The sequence below is a fragment of the Musa acuminata genome, chromosome BXJ1-4, assembly GCF_036884655.1.
Source record: "Musa acuminata AAA Group cultivar baxijiao chromosome BXJ1-4, Cavendish_Baxijiao_AAA, whole genome shotgun sequence".
Taxonomy (NCBI): Eukaryota; Viridiplantae; Streptophyta; class Magnoliopsida; order Zingiberales; family Musaceae; genus Musa; species Musa acuminata.
Window position 1 is genome coordinate 44,125,995 of NC_088330.1, and position 24,128 is coordinate 44,150,122.

The window sequence follows — 24,128 nt, forward strand, 5'->3', positions numbered from 1 at the left end:
TTTGTTGCTGTTGCTATGGTATGTGTTCTATGAACTTTGTGCTAAAAGAAATGCTTTATGATTCCCATTTTTTATGACACTTTTTCTCATCAAGTATAGATTCATGGATGTTTAATTGGCTAAAAATCATGTCTTTTCATTACTTATGGAGAGAATGAGTACATGAATATATTTTTTACGAAATAGATTATTTTCAAATTGCTTGTTATAATGGTTCTAGACTTGCATTGATGTAGCTTAATCAATCTCAAATATCCTTTAATATCTTAAGGTTCCTACATTTATTATTATTTTTTTTTTAAAAGAAAATTTTCTAATATCGATCCAAGCATCTCTTAACAATTAATTAGAGAAATTTATAACTTCAAAATGATTTTGGATTCGTTTCTATATATATATATATATATATATATATATATATATATGTGTGTAAATCATTTATGAGCAGTATGTACGGAGAAAAAGACAATTAAAATTGGGAACCATGTTAAGAAACCTGACTCAATTATCATTGGGATCTGGTCCCAAATCCAATTGGAATACAGCATGTCCCGTACGGACAAAAGCGATCGGGCCGAGCCTTTTCACCGTTGCATCGGCAGTTCCCGAATCTTGATGCCACACCCGGCACGTCATCCATTCGGGGCCCAGTGTTTTTTATTATTATTTATGAGCAATTCTGTACACCCGCACGGTGACTCGCGGATCAATGTGGAGCCCGCCTCGGAACACAGGGGTGATTTTGTTCGAAAAGTATTTTTTGTTGGTTTTCCTTGGAACTGGAAGCAAACAAGGGAGTCCCCACGCGCCAACGCACGTGCGGGGACCGTCGCATCCCCATGAGGTCCCCTCCTTGAACGCGCGATTGCTCGACCTACCCGTCTCTCGCCACCCTTTCGGTACCCGTGCGCTGAGTGGTGAATGTGCGTCTCAACCGTGAGTGCAGACCGAGTGCGTACGTCCCCGTCTGGGGGTACGAATGAGGATTTCATTTGGTAAATTTATGAAGCTAACGAAAGGGCCCCACGCCAGGAATCGGGTAAAGACCCGACACGTCAACGAATGCAACGCGCTGTTAGAGGTTCATCAGCTGAGCTGGCCTATTTAGCCTCCTAATCTCTGGGGAAAATAAAAGGATTAAAAGAAGGAAACGTAGCAAGGAGAACGCCGCCGTTAACCACCTCCAAATCGCCGATCTCCCCTCCTCTTCCTCTTCTTGCCCTCGTGCTATTCTGAAACCCTAACCGATCCCCGCGTTCCCCCCTCCCAACAATTCTATCCTATTTCCTCTTTTTGCCTCTCGGGCACTCTGGTTCGCCCCCCTGGTCCCGTTTCTTGATCCCGTCTTCGCGTGGCATTGGCGCCGGCGTGGTCGTAGGCCGACGGAGACCTCGAATTTGGATCGGACGGGCGGAGCCACGGCCGCCGGTGGCGGCGCCGGCGGATGGCGCTCTTCAGGAGGCTCTTCTACCGGAAGCCGCCCGATCGGCTTCTGGAAATTACCGAGAGGGTCTACGGTAATCGCTTTCCCTACCATTTTGCACGTTTCTGATCCTGGAAGCTCGATTCTCTATGCGCGTCTTGCCCGTCGTTTTAGAATGAGGAAGTGACCAATTTATAGGGCTTCCATTTCCGTTATTGACGAATGCCAACCTTTTTTGGTAGTTATCCCGGTGCTTATATGCCATTGGAAGTCTTTCTGAATTTGTTGTGAAACCGTGGATGTCCCTTTTCGTGTGAACACCTTGGAGCAATTTGTGATTTTTCGTTATTTTCGATGTTATCTGCATTTATGACACAACAATCAACGTGCTTGCCGGAGACTTTGAGTACTGGAACCTTTACGTTTGTGCAACTTCCATTTCAAGTGGGGTTAAGTCGATACTACTTGATACTTCACGACAATGTTGCTAGTGTTTTGGCTTCTTGGTTCTCTTTTGAAATTTTTTGCATGCACTAGATCTCTCCACTTGCTGCTTCAGAATGGTGGCTAGTTCTTTCTTTTTCTTATTGAAATCCTTTTCGTGCATGAATTTAATTAAGTTTTATTTGAAACTAGTCTCATAACCTCAGATCTAAATTGGCTTTTACTTATTATTCGTCTAACAAGCTCCCGGCTGCCACACACAGATTATGAAAGTATGCTTATCTTGTCGTTTGTTCTTTGACAATTAGAGATTCCACCCAATTGACTCTTTGCACTTGCAGTGTTCGATTGTTGCTTTTCTTCGGATATTATGGAAGAAGATGATTACAGGAAGTACATGGATGACATTGTTACTCAACTTCATGAGCATTTCCCTGATGCTTCATTTTTGGTAATCAACTTCAAGGGTGAAGTCGAGAGCAAAATTTCAGATATCTTGGCCCAATATGGCATCACTGTCAGGGGGTACCCTCGCCATTATGAAGGGTGTCCAGTGCTTCCTTTGGAGATAATTCACCACTTCTTGAGGTTATGTGAGAACTGGCTAACTTTGGAAAGGCAGCAAAATGTCTTGCTAATGCATTGTGAGAGAGGAGGATGGCCTATTCTTGCATTTATGCTTGCAAGTCTTCTGCTTTACAGGAAACATTACAGCGGGGAACAAAGGACTCTGGAAATGGTGTATAAGCAGGCTCCGAAGGAGCTCCTTCAGATTTTGTGTCCGTTGAACCCACAATCTTCGCATCTTAGATATCTCCAATACATAACTAGAATAGGCAGTGAGACATGGCCTCCGCAGGATACTCCTTTCACATTGGATTGCCTAATTCTGAGAGTTATTCCGAATATTGATGGAGAAGGGGGTTGCAGGCCTATAGTACGTGTCTATGGTCAAGACCCTCTGTTCCCAGCTGACAGGAGTTCTAAGGTTCTTTTCTCGACAGCAAAGACAAAGAAACATGTTCAGCATTTCAGACAGGTAAACCTTAATTCCTGGACTAAATGATGCCACTATTCTGAAAAAAATAAAAAAATTAGTTTCTCTGTTTCTCATGTAACTGCAGGCCGAGGATGCACCGATAAAATTAAATGTCCGCTGCTGTGTTCAAGGTGATCTGGTCCTTGAATGCATCAATGTGGATGAGTATCTGGAAGATGAGGAGCTAATGTTCAGGGTAATGTTCAACACGGCCTTTATACAGTCTCATATTTTGCTGTTGAATCCTGAGGATATTGACATTCCTTGGGAAGCTGAAGACCGCTTCTCGAAGGACTTCAAAGCAGAGGTAGGGCTGTCTTCTTTTACTAACACAGAGGGATGTTCTATTTTACCCATACTGTGGGGTTGAAAGCACTTCGTTCCTGAACCAGGTACTCTTTTCAGAGTTTGATGCTGAGTCTGATACTTCCACGGGAACAGGAGCAACGGATGAGGTTGAGATGGAAGTTGGCTCAACAGAGGAGTTCTTCGAGGCAGAAGAGATCTTCAGCAGCCCTGACTGGCATGATGGACAGAAGGATCTCGATATTCAGACAGCTGTATTTTCAAACACACTAGAAACTTTCAGTCCAAGATCTGAAATGTCAAATCCTGAAGCTGATGGACGGAGCCAGTTAGAATCTTTTTATTCTGAACATGTGACTCTTGTGGATGAAGAAACTCTGGTTCTAGATTTACTTACAGGGGTAAGCATGGACTTAGACCATGCTGATCATGAAAATAACCCTGGTGTAAAGGCATTGAACACTCTGGATGATATGTTTAATGAAGCAAAGAGCACGACTTTGGCAGGTGAAGAGAGTACATCAGACAACTCCAAACAGGATACTACTGACAACATTAGTCTAGCAGTTGAAGAGATAACCTCATCAGCGAGTAGCAGTTTTGAACAGGATAGAGTATGGCAAAGGGCAATATTGACTTCAGATCATGTGGCTCATGAATTAGGGGTCTCATTTTTGGCAGATGACCAAATGAGCAGCCGAAGTGTTAGAGATTCAATAGAGGATACAGGGAATAATTCAGATGAAGTTAGGTGCAAAGTAGAAATGTGTGATGTCACAAATAATACAAGAAACTTTGCCACTGAAAATAGGACAGATTCTGGGTTAGCATATCAGAGGTTGGATTCTGATATTGAAGGCCAGAATTCTGAGAAGCTCAAGCATCATATGTCAAATGAAGCACTTACAGTCGACATTGGACAATCTCCTTTCTCAGTTTTATACAAAGAGAAGGATGAAAAGCCGGAGCCATTAGGCAATTCCATAGAATTATTAAACAAAAGGACAATATCTCAGTCATTCCATCCAAGCCGAGGCATCGATGCAATTTTGGTGGATGCATCATCTCAACCTGAAATTCAATTTGCAGGAAAAACTGTAAGTACATCCAGAGTTACTGCTACAAGTATGACAATAACTGGTTCGTCTCCATCAGAACCATTGTCACCACCTTCAATTGAGGCACTTCTTGAGGCATCATCTACTCCATGTACAGGTCCTCTTTTTGTTTCAATACAACCATCCAACTCACCCACTCTTTCGGTTGCTTCACCTCTTTCATCCACACCTCCACCTCCACCTCTGCCTCCACCTCCATCTTCACCACATATATATTCACGAATTAGGAGAAAAGTCCCTCCCCATCCATCATTGCTTGCCTCCTATGGAGCCTTGTCATTTGCTCTATCTCGACCTTTACAAATACATGATGTATTCCAAAATCCTGACCAACATCTTGGTCCTCAAATGATATGTGATTCTGTTGCCATAAGTGCTACTTCATCTTCACATTTACCTCACCAACCTCCATCCATGCAACTAGACTCTTTGTTGTTGCCTCCTTTGTTACCTTCTCAAGGCCAATCACTCCCTTCACCTCATCATCTGTCTCATTCATCGCCACCTACAGCTATAATACCATCCTCCAACTATCCCCTAGAACTTTCCCCTCCCCTTGCTTCAAGGACTCTTTTTCCACCATCCCCTCATTCTAGTAACACCATATATGACCCTTCATATCTCTCGTCAACAGAGCCTGAAAGTGGATTAAACAAAATCTCTGATCCTTCTCCCCCTACCTCACTTCCTTCCTCATCTCCTCCTGGACAAAATGTTGACATATTCATTTCTCCTCTGTCAAATTTATCCACAAAAAAGGATCCATTTGATCCACCACCAGTAGCTGCTTCACCACCACCAAATACAATTTGGCATAACATACCAATGTTTGCTAACATTACACTGTCTGATCCACCTTTTACTCATGGAGGTCCCTCACCAACATGTTCACTCCATGATGCAAGCAAGGAAGTTCTAGCAGCATCACAAGATTTTGCATCATATTCATGTTCTCTACAACTATCACCATCTAAGGCTATATGTAAAGGCGTTCCACCTCCATCTCCACCTCCTCCCCCTCATCCGACAACTCCACCTAGACCTCAACATCCACCTCCTCCACCACCTCCATTAGGCCTCCCTGAACCACATACAAGAGCAACACCTCTAACTTTATCCCCACCTCCACCTCCAACAAATTCCCACAGAGCACATATAAGAGTTCCTCCTCCACCTCCACCTCCACCTCCATTGTTCCCTCCAACTCTAAGAGATCTCCCTAAAGGACATATAAGATCTCCATCATCCTCTTATCTGGAAGTTGACAAAAGCTCATTGATTTTACCAACATCTCTACCTCCTCAAGCAGATGAACATGGAATTGCTCCAAATCCAAAACCATTCACTATAGTACATGAAACAACCACACCTGCAACCTCTTCTCCCATGGAACATATAATGTCTCCTCCACCACCTCAAGGAGCCTCACTTCGATTGCCATTAATTGGAGAAAATGGGAAGGCTCCACCGCCACCATCTTTTCTTGAAAATTTTGGGCAATCTCCACCTCCACCATCTCTTCCTGGAAGTTATGAACGACCTCCACCTCCGCCACCTCCACCACCTCCCCTTCGATGTTGTGGAGGAGCATCTTTGCCACCTTTACTTGGAGATACTAGTGAAGCACCATCTTCACTATCATTCGTTGGAGCATTCGAGAAAGCTCAAAGCCCACCACTTCACCCAAAAGATCATATGCAAGATCCACCTCCAGAACCACCCCCTCCGCCGCCTCCCCCAGGAGGAGGTCTATTTGCTCCTTCACCTCTATTGCTTCACCTTAAAGGAGGTCAGGGAGGCATATCCATTCCTCTACTTTCGGCACCTCATCTTGGAGGACACCATGTAGGTGTACCTATTCCACCTCCACCACCTCCCCTTAGAGATGTGATCTCTCCACCTTTACTATCACACCATAGAGTTGTATATGCTCCTCTATCTACCCGCGGAGGTGTATCAACTGATTCGTCTTCTCCCATGGTTCAGAGAGGTGTATCAGCTCCTCCACCTTCGTCGTCTCCCTCTGGAGTTGTATCTTGTCCTCCACCTCCACCCCCACTTCCAAGTCCACCTCCTAGTGATGTATTCATTTCACCTTCACAGCCTCCTTCTAGAGTTGTATCTATTTCTCCACTATCGTCGCCTCCCTTTGGAGTTGTACATGCTCATCCTCCGCCCCCTCCACCCCCTCCACCGCCTTTGGCCCCACCTCCACCACATTTAATCCCACCTCCTATTGATGTATTTATTTCACCTCCGCAGCCCCCTTCTCAATTTGTATCTATTCCATTGCTGTCGCCTTCCACTGGAGTTGTACATGCTCATCCTCCACCACTTTCACCTCCACCGCCTCCATCTGGAGTTGTAGTTGCTCATCCTCCACCACCTCCACCTCCACCTCTGTCGCCTCCCTTCAAAGTTCTAGTTGCTCATGTTCCATCACTGCCACCTCTATCGCCTCCCTTTGGAGTTATAGTTGCTCATCCTCCACCACCTTCACCTCCAACTCCACCACCTCCACCTCTACCTCCACCTCCACCTCCATTGCCATCCTTTGGAGTTGTATCTCCTCTGTCGCCATCCTCTGGAGTTGTATCTCCTCCTTCACTGTGGCCTCCCCTTGGAGGAGCCATGTCTACTCCTCCGCTGCCACCGCCTCCTCCTAAAGGAGTTGTGTTTGCTCCTCCTATGTCGCCTCCCTCTAGAGCAAGTGTATCCACTCCTCCGCTGCCTCCCCTTGGAAGTGTATCCACTCCTCCACCTTCACTGCCTCCTCTCGGAGGAGATGTATCTACACCTCCACCTCTGCCTCCGCCTCCACCTCCATCGCCTTCCCTTGGAGCAAATGTATGTACCCCTCCACCTCCATCTCCACCTCCATCGCCTTCCCCTGGAGCAAATGTATCTACCCCTCTACCTCCACCTCCACCTCCGCCTCTGCCTCCACCTCCATCGCCTTCCCCTGGAGCAAATGTATCTACCCCTCCACCTCCACCTCCACCTCCGCCTCTGCCTCCACCTCCGCCTCCACCTCCATCGCCTTCCCTTGGAGCAAATGTATGTTACCCTCCACCTCCGCCTCCGCCTCTGCCTCCACCTCCATCGCCTTCCCTTGGAGCAAATGTATGTTACCCTCCACCTCCACCTCCACCTCCACCTCCGCCTCCGCCTCCACCTCCATCGCCTTCCCTTAGAGCAAATGTATGTTACCCTCCACCTCCACCTCCATCTCCACCTCCACCGCCTTCCCTTAGAGCAAATGTATCTACCCCTCCACCTCTACCTCCACCTCCACCTCCACCTCCGCCACCATTGTCTCCTTATGAAGGAGGTGTATTTGGTCCACCTACAACACCTCCTCCTAGAGGAGGTGTATTCGCACCACCACCTCCACCACCTCCCATTGGAGGAGGTGTATTTGCACCACCCCCTCCACTGCCTCCCCTTGGAGAAGGTGTAGTCGCATCGCCACCTCCACCGCCTCCCCCTGGAGGAGGTGTAGTCGCACCGCCACCTCCACCGCCTCCCGCTGGAGGAGGTGTAGTCGCACCGCCACCTCCACCGCCTCCCCTTGGAGGGGGCGTATTTGTGCAACCACCACCTCCTCCGCCTACCCCCGGAGGAGGTGTATTCATGACACCACCTCCACCGCCTCCCCCTGGAGGAGGTGTATTTGCTCCACCTCCACTTCCTCCTCCCGGAGGAGGTGGGCAAGCTCCACCTCCACCACCTCCCCCTGGAGGTGTATTTGCTCCACCTCCGCCACCTCTCCCCGGAGGCTGTGGGCAAGCTCCACCTCCTCCACCTCCTCCTGGAGGAGCTGTGTCTACTCCTCCACCTCCACCTAGGGCTCCTGGTGCTCCACCCCCACCAAGGGCTCCAGGTGCTCCACCTCCACCTGGGGCTCCAGGTGCTCCTCCGCCTCCTCAAGCTGGCATAAGAGGCTTACCTCCAAATTCCATGGCTGGGGGAAGGGGAAACATGCTTGCACGTCCTGGAGGACCAGGTATGTCAGCAGCCCGAAGGTCACCATTTAAGCCATTGCATTGGGTGAAAGTATCAAGAGCCATGCAAGGAAGCTTATGGGCCGAGTTACAGAAACATGCTGACGCTCACAGGTATCTCTATTTTACAATTGCTGATCTGGTGTATCAAAAGTTTTTTTCATCTTACGTTTCTTGGTACCAACCACCAAATGAGTATAGGAATATTATTCTGGAGTTTCTAACAAACATTTATTGGTTAAAAGCTATTTCTGAGATGCCAAAACTTATGTCTTATTTTGTACTTTGGTATGTTTTTAACTTCTTATTAATATTTAGAATTATAGGTTACCTTTATTCTCAGCTGCAAACTTATTCTTTACATCTGCTTCCTAAAAAGCCAACCTTTTGAATACAGCACTTCAGAATTTGATGTGTCAGAACTTGAAAGTCTCTTCTCTGCAGTAGTTCCAAAGTCAAAGGATAGCTCAAAATCTGATGGCCGACAAAAATCTGCTGGATCTAAATCTGATAAAGTTCACCTGGTAACTCTTTGGAGCATAGTACCTACTGCCAAATAAGTACTACAAGATTTGTCAATTTTAGTAACTTCTTTTCATGTTGTAACTTATGCTGTAGGCTCCTAGCAGTAGCTTGAAGGACTTGTGTGGTCCATGCAGCCATTTCCTATCATGTACATTATAATGTCTAATTGGCAACTCTAAATTGTTATCCTTTTATACTTCAAGCATCACCAGGAGAACTCAAGACATGGTAAATGTGAAAGAAAATGGTACTTGACTACAAAGAACGATAAGGGGAAAAATGAGCATAATCTAGTCAAGTTAATAATATTAATATATGCTAAGTTGTTTTGTTGCTTTGACTTTCTGCAACGTTAGTATTGTTAAATTGGTTATTGGTATGGGAAATCACAGATCAAATTGGATAATTTTAATACCTAATCAACCAAACTGTCCATAGTTGCTGAATTTTTGTTAGTATACATTCAATAAGGATTTATCTTTTGCTGATACTTTGTCATAAATTATGAAAGTTTAAAATCGTTAGTCTGATATCATTTTGATCTCTTGTCAGCTAGTATGGGAATATGAACTGGTATACAAGGTGGTATAGCAATCTGTATTATCCTGTATTACTAAAAAGATGATAAAATGTGGAGACTGTCTGATACTGAGATATTGATCCTGTACTGGTTCTTGGTCAGACAAGTAAATACTGGTCAACACATATCAGTCCAACTAGTAATTGAAACACTAATTCTGAAAAATAGAATCTGATAAATTATTGCACTTACTTTTTGCACTGAAAAATTGCAACTGAAGTCTGACCTCAATTTGGATTTCTGCAACTCCAACATATGCATTTATTCACATTCTTTGGTTCCATGTAATCATACATGAGTGCTTTTGCATTTGGAATAGAGGTCTTTGCATTTTGATGTGCAACTAGGGAACAAGCATGTTAAATTGTGGATTACAACTTAAGGCTGCAACTGATGAGACCTATTTGGACTTCTGTCATCTCTTTGACCATTGACTGACCATCACTGTTTTTCTTGCCACTTAATTTGGCCATGGTCATCCATCCTGAACACTGCCATATAGTCTACCTACCATGGTTATTGTTGCTTCATTCACGTGTTACTACTGTCCAACTACAATCCATCTTGGCCATCACCACCTTTCAGGCATTCACCTGGACCATCATCATCCCTCTTCTAGCTGCTCGTCACCAGTTTTGTGATGAGTGCTGCACCTTCTGCCTTTACTTCTCCTCTCGCCACCATTCTTGCCACTGTTGTTCCTTCTAGTATACAGCTTGGCCTTCATTGTCCCATTTGGCCACTAGCATCCATCATGTTGCCAACCCACCTGTTGTTGGCCTTCTTATTGCTCATCTTGATGATTATTATCATTGTCACACCCCAGTCCCTGTTTTGATCACTTTAGTCCTCCCAACCGTCTGATCAGCACTCACTCCCTGAATTATGTTGCATCTGTTACCATCCACTCTGATCGCATCACCGCCAACTGTTCAATTGCCCATCTCTTCCAATCACTTGCAAGTCCCACTTGTGATGAGCCAAACAGACAGATCAAATGATTATGTGTGACATTTATAAATTTGAATTACCTTAGTTGGGGTTAAATCTAATTATGTAACCAAATGTCTCATTTAATTCCGTTTTATGAACCTGTCCTCTACCTGTCTGAACTATCTGCTATATCTTTCTATGATCCAAATTGCAGATGATTGGCCTATGTACATGTTCTATAGTATGATACAGAAAATAAGAAGGCTGATCACTAACTCATTTCTTGAGATCTGCAACCTGTCGCTTTTTCTGTATTAGTTTCAGAAAAACAAGAAACAAGGTCTTAATGAAATCCATTAATTTTATGTATACTCAAGTACTTTTAAGTTGTAACTATAATTCAACTACTGAAGAAGTCTTATGGGAGATTTCAGTTGAAATACTGATTATTACTGACCAATCATGGAACTCTTATACCAAGATAGAAGCAAGGTATATTTTGTAGTCTGCTAGGTGTGATGTTGGCCAACTCCAATAAAAGCCCATTCTTAGAATCTAAATTATTTTGTTCATATTATCATGTTCCAGTCTGTTGGCCTATTGTGCTGCTTACCCTATGTGCTTGGCTTTAAGTCTAACCTTGTCACAGCAATTTGGATTTAGGCTATTTTTCCTTAGCTTTCTGTTAATAACTTGATCCTTATACATTGTGAAGCATGACCTCAATTTTCTAAAACAAATGCTTATCAGTCAAATCATTTTCATGTTTTTACCTACCACGATATTATTACCTGTTTGTAGATCGAACTAAGGCGAGCCAATAATACTGAAATCATGCTGACAAAAATCAAGATGCCACTGTCTGATATGATGGTAATCTAAATCTTGGTCTTTCTCCCCTTTTTGTCATTTAATCTATGTGTTCATAATTTTTTTTAAAGGAAAATATGCTCATACATTTTTCCATTGAGATAGTATGATGAAGATTTTTTTAATCTTTTCACTTGTTTTACATCTTAGAGCTTGTGCATTTGATTGCTAACAAGAATATTGATTTATACTTCAGATTTAATTCTTGATAATAACATTTGAATCACATGCAATTTTTCGAATTTTGGCATCTCAAATCATTGTGTGGAATTATTTTTTTGGGCTTTACGTGTTCTACTTTCTGGGACGCTTATGCTGATAATTACAGAATTTGTTTCTTTTTTTTTTTCTATTCAGTACTCGTTATGTTCTGAAGGAACTAGGTGAAACGTTACTCAAGTAACTGACTATTATCATGAGGGCATGTACCACATGACTTTGGTTTTGTTGGACACTATGACTAAGTCTCGAAGAATATTTGAAAAAAGATTATGCTAACTCAATCTGCAAAAATATCAAGCTTAAGATAGTCTGATCTTTGGTGAGTTCCTGATCAGAGATATGGGAGAATAAAGAAAGAGAGAAGCTAAAAAGAAACTCTGATGTACTTGTTTCTTTTAAATGTCTGCTGTACTGATCATCTCCAGACCAAAAGATCAAAGATATGGACATTATGACCAAATACATGCATCCTCATTTAGCAAGCTAGGCATGTTATAATTCAATTACAATCAGATTTAGAACTAATCGGATAGGATCTAATGGCTAGATTGCAGATGATTCGAGTTCTCAAGGCAAGAGTGGAGAGAGATCATAAGTAGTGACTATGATAGAGAGTTATGTAAAAGCAAGAACATAAAAGAAAAAGGTTGGAGTGCAGCTAAAATGAACTGACCATTAAATATATTCACAATGGCATTGTTGACTATTTTTATTATAGGGTTAAGGTCCATTTTAGCTCCTGTGATTTTGGCCATAGACCACTTAAGCCTTTATGGTTTATTCGTGTCTAAAATAACCTCTATATTTTTAAAAAAATAGCATATAAACTTTTTCCGTCAAATATGAGTTAATAGATATTATAGTCTGCTTATGTGGCATGCTGACCCACAATAAACCATTAATATAATAACACATGTAATTTAAGTTTTTTTTAAAAAAACTGAGATCACCATCAATGACGAGAGGAGGCGTCGTCATGGAAACGACTACCAGCAGCAACATCGAGTCGTTGCTGCCTAACAAGGCGTCATACGCACGTAGCCTCTCCCATGTTGATAATGAGCTCAGGAGTTTCCTATCCTACCTTAGGTGGATGTGCGTCGACTTGTCCGACGCTAGGCACGCAATGGTTTCCTGGTCCCTCTTCCTCCTCCTAGACATCTTCGTCCCCACCACCTCCCACTTTGTCCTCTCCTGTGCCCCCATTTGTCGCGCCTACGACATGGTGGTCCAGCTCTCCTTCACCTCTGCCTTCGACCTCTTTTACCTCTGCCTCTCTGCCTTCGTCCGCCGCTACGACCTCCATCGCTTCCTCTTCCTTGACAAAATGGACCTTAACCCTTTTTAAAACTTAAATTACACGTGTCATTATATTAATGATTTATTATGAGTCAAAATGTCACGTAAGCAGACTCTAATGTCTATTAACCCAGACTTGACGCGAGGGGTTTATATACTACGTTTTTTAAAATGTATGGGTTATTTTAGACACGAGTAAATCATAAGGGCTTAAGTGGGCTATGGTCAAAACCACGTGGCTAAAATAGATCTTAACCTTTTTTTAAATTTAAATTATACGTATCATTATATTAATAATTTATTGTGAGTCAGCATGTCACGTAAGCAAACTCTAATGTCTGTTAACCCAAACTTGACGAAATGAGCTTATATACTACGTTTTTGAAAATATAGGGGTTATTTTAGACACGAGTAAATTATAAGGGTTTAAGTGGTTCACAACTAAAATAACAAGGGCTAAAATGGACCTTAACCATTTATTATAAGTTCCAAAGCAAATTTAGCCATGACTTTATTAAATAAATCATAGGGGCAATCATAGTCGAGAAAATAAAAGGAGTATATAGATTTCCTTCTATGCACTGTTACAAATTTCTTGTCTGGTTAAATTTAGAGAAAAAGAAAACCCGACAAAATAATAAAAACTAAAACAAACCAAATAAGACCAAATTGGCTCATTAAGAAACAACTAAATGTAGCCCGATAAAACTAATTATAAAGAGATATTTTGTTTATTTTACACTTTTTTTTATAAAACTGAGGCATTTTAATTGGATCACTTACTATACCTACCTTATTTGTTTATTGTATATGTCTCCTTAGCTAATGTGTGCGAAAACTTGGGTTGCGGAGCTCCCTGAGCTTTAGGGAAATTGAACAAGTGCTAAACAAGTAGAAAGTACATCTCAGGCTCTTGTCTCAACCATGTTTGATAGAGATGTGGTTAATTCCATTAGTATTTTTTTATGTTGAACCTTAAATCTTGAGTCGCGAGAGTATATTCTCATAAAATTTGGTTTATATTGTGACAAGTATGGTCAGGCCATACAAACACATGAAAGGGGTCAAACTCAAGGAAGGGGATTTGGCTATCTTTCAGGAACTTATATTCAGTAAAATAATTTCTGATATTAATGAATGAATGTGTTCTCTTATACACAATTTTCAGCTTAATGGTCAGTCATTACTCCCGAAAACTAGAAAAAAATCTTTATTAGTGAACTTTTCTTCTATTTTTGCCTTGTAAATCACATAATAGTCTTGTACAAATAAATAATTCACATAGAATAGATTTGGGCACAAGTTCTTAAACTGAACTCTGTTTTAGCTATTCCAAAGTCATGAAATTCGGTACTATACTTAAACCTGTCTTTTCTTCCAACTTGTAGAGTGCTGTTCTTGCGTTGGATGATTCACTTCTTGATGCTGATCAAGTAGAAAACTTGATAAAGTTTTGTCCCACCAAAGAGGAAATGGAACTTCTTAAGGTATGCGTAGAACATCATACTCATTTACACTTGTTCACTATTTTGGCCATTGAACTTCTTGTTTTTTTGTATTTGGATTCAAATTATTTATAAAAGGACTTACTTCTGTCATTGCAACTTTTTCTAGGGCTACAGTGGCAACAAGGAAAACCTTGGGAAATGTGAGCAGGTAAATTCTTGAGACTTTTAACCTGTTAGTTGAATATTGCTTTTCAAGACTGAAGATAGCAAAATAACAAAGTGCTCCAAGAACAGTATTGAACATGTTGAAAAAGGAGATTGCAAGGTTATAGGGCATATTAATATCTTTTGTGCATCAACGATGAGATGAATTTGTTAAGGGCAACAAAATGTTGTTATCAAAGTCCATCTATGCATCAACTAAATTTGACAACATTGATATATCAAATAAGATAATTACACAAACAATTTAATACCCTTTGGATAAGTTATACTCATTTTGCTACAAATCTAGGTTTCCAACAGGTGGCTAACTTTCTTGGTAAATAGCACATACACAATGTGATACATGTATGCCCTCTCCTTATAACTTGGGGATTATAATATCATAATAGGTGTTTGTCAGTTTTTCTTTTTCCCTGTTGTTATTCTCTTCGTTTTCAACTATAGCTTTTAACTTATTTTTGCATTGTATCTTCTTTTTTATTCTCTCATTGCACTTATTGAAACCAAGGATCTGAATGTTGCATGTTTGGACACGCATGTCAATTTAGAGTGACGTCAAATGTCTTAACAATTGTGGTTAAAATGTATACTCATATTAGAACTTATGATATTGTTTCAATCAACAACCAATAGCCCCATGCACAAGGTTCCCACCGGCCATGACTATGGGATTTAGGGAGAATCAATGAGACTATACCCATGACTGGAACCTTGGTCACCTGAATATTCTTCAATTAACGATCATCAAAAAATGAAGGTTGTAATTGCATATAAAATTGTCTGGCAACAAATCAAGGTTTACAGTTTTAGGTACCAGTGCTATGTCCATAGTCGGATTGCTACGGGCATATCCATGCTAGTGTATTAACACGTGCTGTGCTAGCACGTACTGTGGTACCAAGAAAGGAGGGAAGAGGAGGAAAAGGAGAGAAGGGTACCAGGAGGGCAGAGGGGTTGGTGGTGCCAGTGGCAGGGAAAGCAGGCAACATTGCAAGGCACGAGGATTTTGCAAGCTGGAAGAGATGTAATTAGGGCCTCGTCATGACTCTCGTCTCTTTTTTAAACTGGGAGATTAAGAAAATAATAATAATGGATCGATCTGTCCAAAAATGGGTGGTCCTTATCCCAGTTCATGCCCGAACCAATAAATACTGATCAGTATATTATCGGTCTAGGTGAAATGACAAATCTTGGTCAAGATGTGGTTGTTGAGATTGATGTGTAAGTTTATTAAGAATTTAGAAATAACTAATAAAAGAAGTTACTTCCATGAACAATTAGTTTTAGTTCCAATAAAGGATAAAATAATGGAGAATGATTTAATATGATACGGATATGTCTAAAAGGAGACTTATAAACTCAATAAAGACATTTAAAATAATAAGAAGAGACTTGACTGCTCTTTATTTGACTAAAATATTGTCTTAAACATAGCTTAAGGGTGGAAAAAGATACATGTAACAGACCAAATAGTTCTAATATTACCGTTTGTTGTTGTTAATGTTGTACATATGAAAATCTGACCATGGGCATATGAATATAACGTTGCTCAAAGAAATACTAAGAGTACATCTTGTCCCATTTTGGTGGGACCTTATCAAGTAGATATCATTGATAGTATGAATGTATCATGTACATTTTGAGGTCCTCCTGACCTAAATGTATTGATCGTCTTTTAAAATTATGATTTTTCTAGGATATTTCTTTTATGGGTAGAGTATTTCCCCAAAGTACATTATCCCTATGTTTCCAGGGCCAGATTCACTACAGTTTTCAGAATTGAATTGGGTTTTGGTTTAAGATTTTGACTCAGGATGACTTGGAAGTCTGATATAAGTTAATTATCAGGCTAGATCTGATCATATCTAACTTTGAGCAGGTAGACAGAATTTGGAACTATTTATTTTCACTTCTATTCCTGTTCATTCTAATCCAATTGAAACATTCCAAGTTCACATACTCAGTCCACCTATAGCATTGTGCACATTTCAAAAAATAATTGATTTATGGATACAAAGGTCAAAATCAGGTGTATAGTTTGATTATTTGAGTGTGTTGTAACTCTGATCACGCACAGTAAAATAGAAAATTTCATGTAATTCATCCACGATGACATATAGTTGCATGTTTAACTTGGGTGGTGATCAACCACTGTTGATGATTTGCAACCACCCTTTAGTCGTCTTTGTAAAAGAAACATAGAATTGCAGCTGATGACACTTGTGCAGAACATGCTCTCCATGAATTTAAACTTCACTTAAATTATTCTGCTTCACTTTATCCTGAATGTTCACATGCTCACATATGCTGAGAATGAGTCTTAGGACTACTTATTTCCACCTTTTCTGCTTTAAATTCTATACACAGTAACTTTGTACTGCACTTTCTATGAAAAATTTTTGGTTTCAAATTACCCCTATATTTTGAAACTCTTAGGCTTTTATTGGTGGCAATCACTATGACTAGGTAATCCATTCCACATCTATGAGGTGCTTTTCTTTAGCCAATTTCTATCTGTGCATTACAGGCTTCATAGAACTCTTTTGCATATATGAGCTTTACTGTGTGATAGAAGTTTCATCAGCACATGTATGCATTTCCTTGAATCTGTTACCTTTGAAGATTCTTTTTAGCTGCTATTTGGAATTAAAATAATAATTTTTTGGAACTTCTGAACTACAGTTCTTTTTGGAGTTGATGAAAGTACCACGGGTTGAATCCAAACTACGGGTATTTGCATTCAAGATTCAGTTCAACTCACAGGTAACGTACTTTCTCTATTTTCCATATAGTGTGCTTCTTAATGCACATAAAATGTATGTTTACACAGCATATATTGCTACAAATTGGTCAGTGATTGCAGGCCTCCTGACTTATCATCTAGATTTTCTTACCTCTTTCTTTTCAGATTTCAGATATTAGAAAGATTTTGCACACTGTAGATTCTGCTTGTGAAGAGGTAAAAATTTTAAAGTTCATTTTCTGAGATATATCTGATAAGTAACTGCTTTTCATATGACTTGTCAGGTCCGGGGCTCTGAGAAATTAAAGGAAATAATGAAGAAGATTCTGCATCTTGGAAATACACTAAACCAGGGAACTGCAAGAGGTAATGGAATTTCTCTCTGTGCTAAATCTATTAAAAGTTTAAAACTATTGAAGCTGTCTCAGGTAAAAGAAATACATGTTTGGGAAAAGATGGGTATGGCCACTCTCTTTTAGCTAAGAAAAATGAGAAAAGGGTATAAAGTAAAGAATATCTTAGAGGAAAATAAGTAGAAAATAAAGCATATAAAGATTGTGAAGATAAGCTTCTGCAGCAAAACTGATGGCATACCTACAAAAAAATGTTAAATCAAAATAAGTTAAAAATAACTCGGATTGAAAAAACTGAAGAAAATTAAGAAACTCATGAAAAATAGCTTTTTAAATGACTACAAAGGCAATAACGTTATCACATTTTAGATGTTTTGATTTCCACAGATATTTAAGTGATTGGGGAAGTGGTCTTATAAAGAGTGATTGCTGCACCATTATCAATCTAAAATTGCATTATCATCAATCAGGCTAAAAATTTGATTTCTACATGTGAAACTTCACATTTTAGCATATTTACTTGGACAATGATGTGGTGCTATGTACACTTGAATGGATACCAAATAAGTGTTTTTCCTCCGAAGGACATCACATTGTTTACAAAGATATCACCTCTTTATTCAAGAAAATCAAGGTCATATTTGTCAATTAGCTTTTTCGAAACCAGGGATGGACATAAACTAAAGCTGAGTCCATTTTCGAGTTAGCCTAGTATACATGTTATCTATGGCTTCCTAACTTCTTCAAAATAGCATACTTCGACTATGGTACTAGACTACTAGTATTGTGGATATATAAAGAGCAATTGAAAAGAAATTATTGTCGAGAAAAGAGGCACATCATTGTTTTCTCTAACTGAGATAAACATAAAAGCTCATGGAGTCAGAGATTTAAACTATTCATGTATAGGTATAAACTATTTATCTTTCATGTTTCTTGTGATACATAACCAGGATGTATGTCACTTTGTTTCTTCAGAAGAAGCCAAATCTGTGAAGGACTAATAAGTATAAGAAAGAGGAGGGTTTCAGTAGGGCGGTGACAGCAGATATAAAGTTTAGTGAGATGAGTCATGGATCTCCACTGATTTCATTCTATGTAGATATTAAGAAGTGACAAAAAAATGTCTTCACAAACCAAATTCCATGAGAAGCAAATGTGGGCTAGGTTGAAGAAACCAATTACAGTAGTCAATAGAGGTCAATGGCACAAAAGATCCACGGAGCCAACCCCGAATGTTTGGAACTTTATGATATTTTTGTAGTCATACCTCATCCTCATACCATTTGTAAAACCTCATGAAGTCTAGTTTACTTAGCAGATATAAAGTTGTAATCTTTTGAAGTATTAATCTTAACATGTTGCACCTTGTAGGATTGTACTATTTTTCTACAAGGGTCTCCTCACCATTTTTTCTCTTTTACAGGTTCTGCTGTCGGTTTTCGTTTGGATAGCCTTCTTAAACTTTCAGATACTCGTGCGACTAATAACAGGATGACCTTGATGCATTACTTATGTAAGGTGTGGGCACAATTATTCTCTTTGCATATTCGTTAGTATGGTATTTCAAGGTTCCTTATTTTCTTATGTTAGAGAGGGCAGCCAATATATCAAAGTGTTGAGTTTGTTATGTAAAAAGGGAAGCAGCCAAATGCATGAGGTTTGCATCGATCTAGGGTCTAGGATTGATCAATATATGGTTTAAAATGTTGGTTGGGCTGTTATGTATTGATCAGTATTTAATGGTCCAACCAAGCAATGGTAGTGGACCATATAGCTTGGTTACACTTGGGATATCACTGTTTTCCCTTTTTTTTAATAATACCAATTAGTTCAAACTGGTACATTGTCTGGTATCTGGGCATCGTAGTAGTCCAATAGGTCATGAAAGTAGGCATTGAAATGGTATTTAAAACATTTTAATATATAAGCTAGTGATCTAATTGCATGCCAAGTCCGTTTTGGATTATAGAATGTAAGATATGATGTCGATACAGATTGCTGTAAAGTTATTAACTGGTTGTCCATACAGAAGATTTTGTAATTTTGACTTGCTGAAGCAATTTCACAAAAAAAAGGGAAATATTTGAAAAAAATAACCTGGCTCTTCAACATTTTTCAAATCTACAGAATGGAACAGACTAAGAAATTCAGGACTATTTAGATGTTTCTTAGTCAAAGAAATGAATGTTTTTTTTTTCGTTGGTTAAATTGATCTTTGCTTGAAGTATACACCTTTCTAGCTACACCTTTAACTTAGTTCATACTTTCTCTTTTTCTCACACCATAAATAAATTATTTAGAATTGATTTAATCTGATGGTACACCGGTATGTTATCAATTTCGCTAAGCTATCAATTGTATGATATTAGTATGCTAGGTGCGAATATCTGTCTGCACACACTGACATATAAGCTATCATTCTTACATGTCCAAATCATCTTAATAGGGTAATGGACAACTCAGCTATATTTTCAAGCCTTATCAATTCACACTTTGATGCCTAAAAGCCTTCTTGTTTGAAACACCTAGGTCCACCACATGTAACCATTTCATCTATAGGTCTCATTAGAACATGTTCACATGAATTTAAATGATTTTTCATCATTATATCTTCTGTGGGATTTATGTCTAATTGTTCATACATGTAAATATATTATTTTCTATCGTTATAGTAACTACACACCTACCACAACTCTTATCATTTTCTCGACACTTTTTGTACATTTTGCTCTTCTAAAGCATGACTGATCAAATAATATATAACATGGAGACCAATCTTATATATAACTGGTGAGTTCATCTATTACCAACATAAAAAGACAAAAACTTAAAGTTGATACTTGATGTCATTCTATACTAATAGTAAACTCATTAAGCACACTTCTTACCATAAGAAAGAATTAAAATAACTATTTTTTTTTTCACATGGCAGAGAATTTGTCATGTCTACCAGTCAGTTCAGAGAATTAAACTAACTATAAGAAAAGTTTCAGGTCCTTGCTGAGAAGTCAGCACATCTTTTGGACTTTCATGAGGATCTTGTCAGTTTGGAAGCTGCATCAAAGGTTTTGAACTGTTTTTCTGAGTCTACCACTAGAAGTTTCAGTTCTTGTTATATTGGAGTATCTTTTTCATGCAGATACAACTGAAGTCAATGGCTGAAGAGCAGCAAGCCATCGTCAAAGGGTTAGAGAAGGTTGAATTGGAACTAACTGCTTCAGAAAGTGATGGTCCAGTATCAGAAATCTTTTGCAAAGTATATGCTCCTGTTCTGGCCCAATGTTTTTCTTCAAATCTTGTTTTCATTTTCTTCCTGCCTAAAGGATTGCTGCTTGTTCCAACAGGATATGAAGTATTTGAGTTTATGTCTTATCAAATCCTCACTAGATGTTCTATTGCATTCATGGCTTGCATATTGAATCTTTTCTGCATTTTTTTTTCTGATGAAGCTAAAAATATTCTTGATACTATCCAATTCCTAACATATTCTTATCCTAATCAAGAAACTTATGTTTAGACTTTGAAGGAGTTCACTGCTGTTTCTGGTGCAGAAGTGCGATCCTTGACATCACTTTATAATGCAGTCGTATGCTTCTGAAATCTCATCTCTACCAATTGACTTATCTAACTTTTCTAATATTTCAATGTGTGATATGATATTTGCGCATGTTTTAAAACTCTTACAGGGTAAAAATGCAGATTCACTTGCAATGTATTTTGGTGAAGATCCTGCACGCTGCCCCTTTGAACAAGGTACATTTTCTAGATGTATTTATTGAGCCATGCAATTTAGAGTTCCTCTGTACAAAAAAGTTGGGAAGAAGCTAAACTTGCCCAGTTAAGGAGTAGCGAAATACTTCTGTGTAAGCAGAAAGTGTTTAGATAAGAGTTAAAATGAGAATGTTCAATCATTGTAATGCATTTGTCTTCAAGAAACTAGTTTTGGAAAAAGAAAATAATGAAACCTTGATTTTTTGCATAAGCATTTTAGTGTTATTATTTTGCAGGATTCTGCAACGAGGTTAGCTCTAAGAGTAGTTAGTTCTGTTAGTTGTTTAGACACTAGAGGGTTGATAAAATGGAGCGACATTTCCTCTCTTCTCTTTGATCTTCAGGGTTTTGTATTGATTTACAATGTGACACCATTGAAAAATTGAACAGTGGATGTCTTTACCATTAGTCATTTATTTTCCAGTTGATGTATCTGGTGATGTTCCAACAAATAAAACCCAATGTTAACTAAAAGAATTAAAAGATTTATGGGGGACCTGATGTCCACTGGTAAAAAAGCCAACCCTGTCATTAGGAATCATTGTGGTGGTTCCTCATTGCTCAATGTAAGGCTTTTTTTTATTAGTGATTAACACTAACTATATCAAAGTTGTTCCTTTGCTATCTGCGAGACCAGAGTTTGAGTCATAGAAATAGCTTCTATATTTAGAAAAAAGACTACATACATTGACCCTCCTCAAACCCTTGCATTGGGAGTCTCGTACACTGGGTCTGTCTTTCTTTTTTACATCAATGGATTTCATAGTAACTTGTACTCATCTGTCCAGTTTTCTATAGCTATTCACATGCCCTTTCGAAAGACTTTTAGCAGACTGTAAAGAAACCAGTTCTAAAAAAACACATACTGAAAGTGGATCAACTTTTAAATCAATATGTAGGTTAAGATGTTCTTGACTTGAATGAGGTTTCCTAGTCAGCTAAATATTGATTAATTAGAAATCCAAAGATATCATGTTCTTCTTCAGGGGAATTGTTGAATCGTGTATGGGCCCCTTGAAGCATATTATTCAATCTTTTATCTGCTGCAGAAGGCAAAATCGTTTCAAGTTGCACTAAATATTATTAGCATCATGAAGATTAACATGGTGTAAGCAAGTCTATTGTTTACATCACTAAATAATAATGTTCCGCTAGTTTCATCCGGATGAAATCCAATCGAAGTTTAGGGCTGTCAAATCTTAAATATGTCCTTGAAATTTTTTATAAATGATGTTCCTGCTATTTAACAGTAAATGTCACGCTTGATGTATATTTTGACATGTCATGTAGTTCCTAATCATAGTCAAAAGTTCAGTGTTTGGCAGTATTTCAGCAAAGTTGGATTATTTGTAATTCAAAGACAATGATAAATTTGGAATATTTTCGTGAAAAGTGCAGAGTAATAAAAATTTGTTGAAGTAGATAGTTATATGATCAACTTTTGCACTTTTATGACAAACTTCATGGTGGCACACATCATTTACCTAAACAATATGATAATTATTTAATTCATAAACAATTTGTTTTATTTTGTATTTACATAATTTGAGTATCGATCACAGACATGCAAACAGATTGCTAAACCTTTTGGTGAAGAAAGAATTTGGAAATTTTCAATTATTTGACAAATTTTGTATCTACACATTTTGTAGTCTCTGCTGTGTAGTTGGAAGGCATCTCCATGTTGTACCTATTTTCCCTATATCCGGACTTCACATGTCTAGATCACTAAAACGGATTTGTCTAATCAATAATTATGGAGTCTCTTGTTTGCACCTCTACATATTCTCATTTTTTTCTACTGATGTGATAATTGGAATGTATTTACTATTAGTTATGGGCCTCCAATTATGCCTGCCATCCTCGATGCAGTGTGCTTGTTCTCCATTTTGAAACTGGGACATACTTTATCACTTCATATTTCTACCAATAACTTCTATTTTTGATGTCAAAACTTTGCAGTGGTCTCTACTCTTCTTAATTTTGTGCGGATATTCCGAAAGGCACACGATGAGAACCGCAAGCAGGCCGAACTTGAGAAGAAGAAAGCCCAGAAAGAGGCCGAAACAGAGAAGTCCAAAGAGGCAAACATAGCAAAAAATGTTTCTAGATGACATCTAGTTTGCCTGCCCTTGCATGACTTATCACCTTGTGCTTGGGATACATGCTGTTTTGGCCAGCAACCAAGCATTTGTGCAGATAACTTGCGCAACTGCTTCAGAATTTGCACCACTCTTGTACGAGGAAACTGAATTGCACCGCACCTACGGGGAAACAAAGTGGTAAGTATCGCTCATTCCACTTTGTTATGCACTTTCATGAAAGATAGTACTATTATCTGACAGAACAAATAAACTCTATAACAAATATCAATATCATATGATTTCTTCATCAAGTTTTGGACGACTGAGTTTGTTTTGCTGCCCATTTCCGACAGGTATGTCTCAGGCAATGGGCAATTGTTTGGCATTCTGGCTAATGGAGCCTCAAATTTTGTATCTGTAACCTTTGTACAGAGCTAACCCGACAGCTCACATGATTCTTTTTGTACAGTTCCTATTAGATTTTCTTTTTTAAACTTAGGTAGATATGAGAGTAGATCAGAAACTGTTGTACAATGAGGATGAAAGAGAAGCAAAATACGAAAAATTGTAGCTCTCTTGAAGTAGGTCACAGGAATAAATATTCTTTTTTTCTGTACTCTTATGAGAAATTTTGTAATTTAAATCATTTTTGAAGAATCAAGAAGTCATGTGTTGCTGGAGGTGCATGCCTCTTCCTCATCCTACACCTCAACAAACACCCGAAATCGGGTGCTGGCT

The 24,128-nt window shown here is 39.1% G+C and overlaps 1 protein-coding gene across 7 annotated transcripts; it reads left to right on the plus strand.

Annotated features, from left to right (window-relative positions):
• The first annotated feature begins 1,153 nt into the window (after positions 1-1,153).
• On the plus strand, positions 1,154-23,946 carry LOC135581498 (formin-like protein 20). Of its 7 annotated transcripts, none has more exons than XM_065180313.1 (18): positions 1,154-1,517; positions 2,209-2,906; positions 2,992-3,213; positions 3,299-8,448; positions 8,732-8,858; positions 11,174-11,245; positions 14,152-14,250; positions 14,378-14,419; positions 17,119-17,199; positions 17,345-17,395; positions 17,464-17,545; positions 18,959-19,053; positions 20,529-20,600; positions 20,675-20,791; positions 21,053-21,121; positions 21,222-21,288; positions 23,269-23,588; positions 23,744-23,946. In XM_065180313.1, the coding sequence occupies exons 1-17, from the start codon at positions 1,445-1,447 to the stop codon at positions 23,418-23,420; spliced, it is 7,269 nt and encodes a 2,422-aa protein (XP_065036385.1). In that variant the 5' UTR covers positions 1,154-1,444; the 3' UTR covers positions 23,421-23,588; positions 23,744-23,946. The 7 variants fall into 7 exon arrangements, with proteins under 7 accessions (XP_065036385.1, XP_065036386.1, XP_065036387.1 ...); XM_065180317.1 differs by lacking the exon at positions 1,154-1,517 and having other exon boundaries at positions 2,327-2,460; positions 2,570-2,906; XM_065180314.1 differs by lacking the exon at positions 17,345-17,395.
• Positions 23,947-24,128: the final 182 nt, after the last annotated feature.

What these genes read in the sequence shown, in the direction of transcription:
- LOC135581498 (XM_065180313.1), top strand. Translation starts at nt 1,445, where the DNA reads ATGGCGCTCTTCAGGAGGCTCTTCTACCGGAAGCCGCCCGATCGGCTT. An exon ending in AGGAAATGGAACTTCTTAAG is followed by an intron (nt 14,251 to 14,377) that starts GTATGCGTAGAA and finishes AACTTTTTCTAG; the next exon opens with GGCTACAGTGGCAACAAGGA. An exon ending in TAGATTCTGCTTGTGAAGAG is followed by an intron (nt 17,396 to 17,463) that starts GTAAAAATTTTA and finishes ATGACTTGTCAG; the next exon opens with GTCCGGGGCTCTGAGAAATT.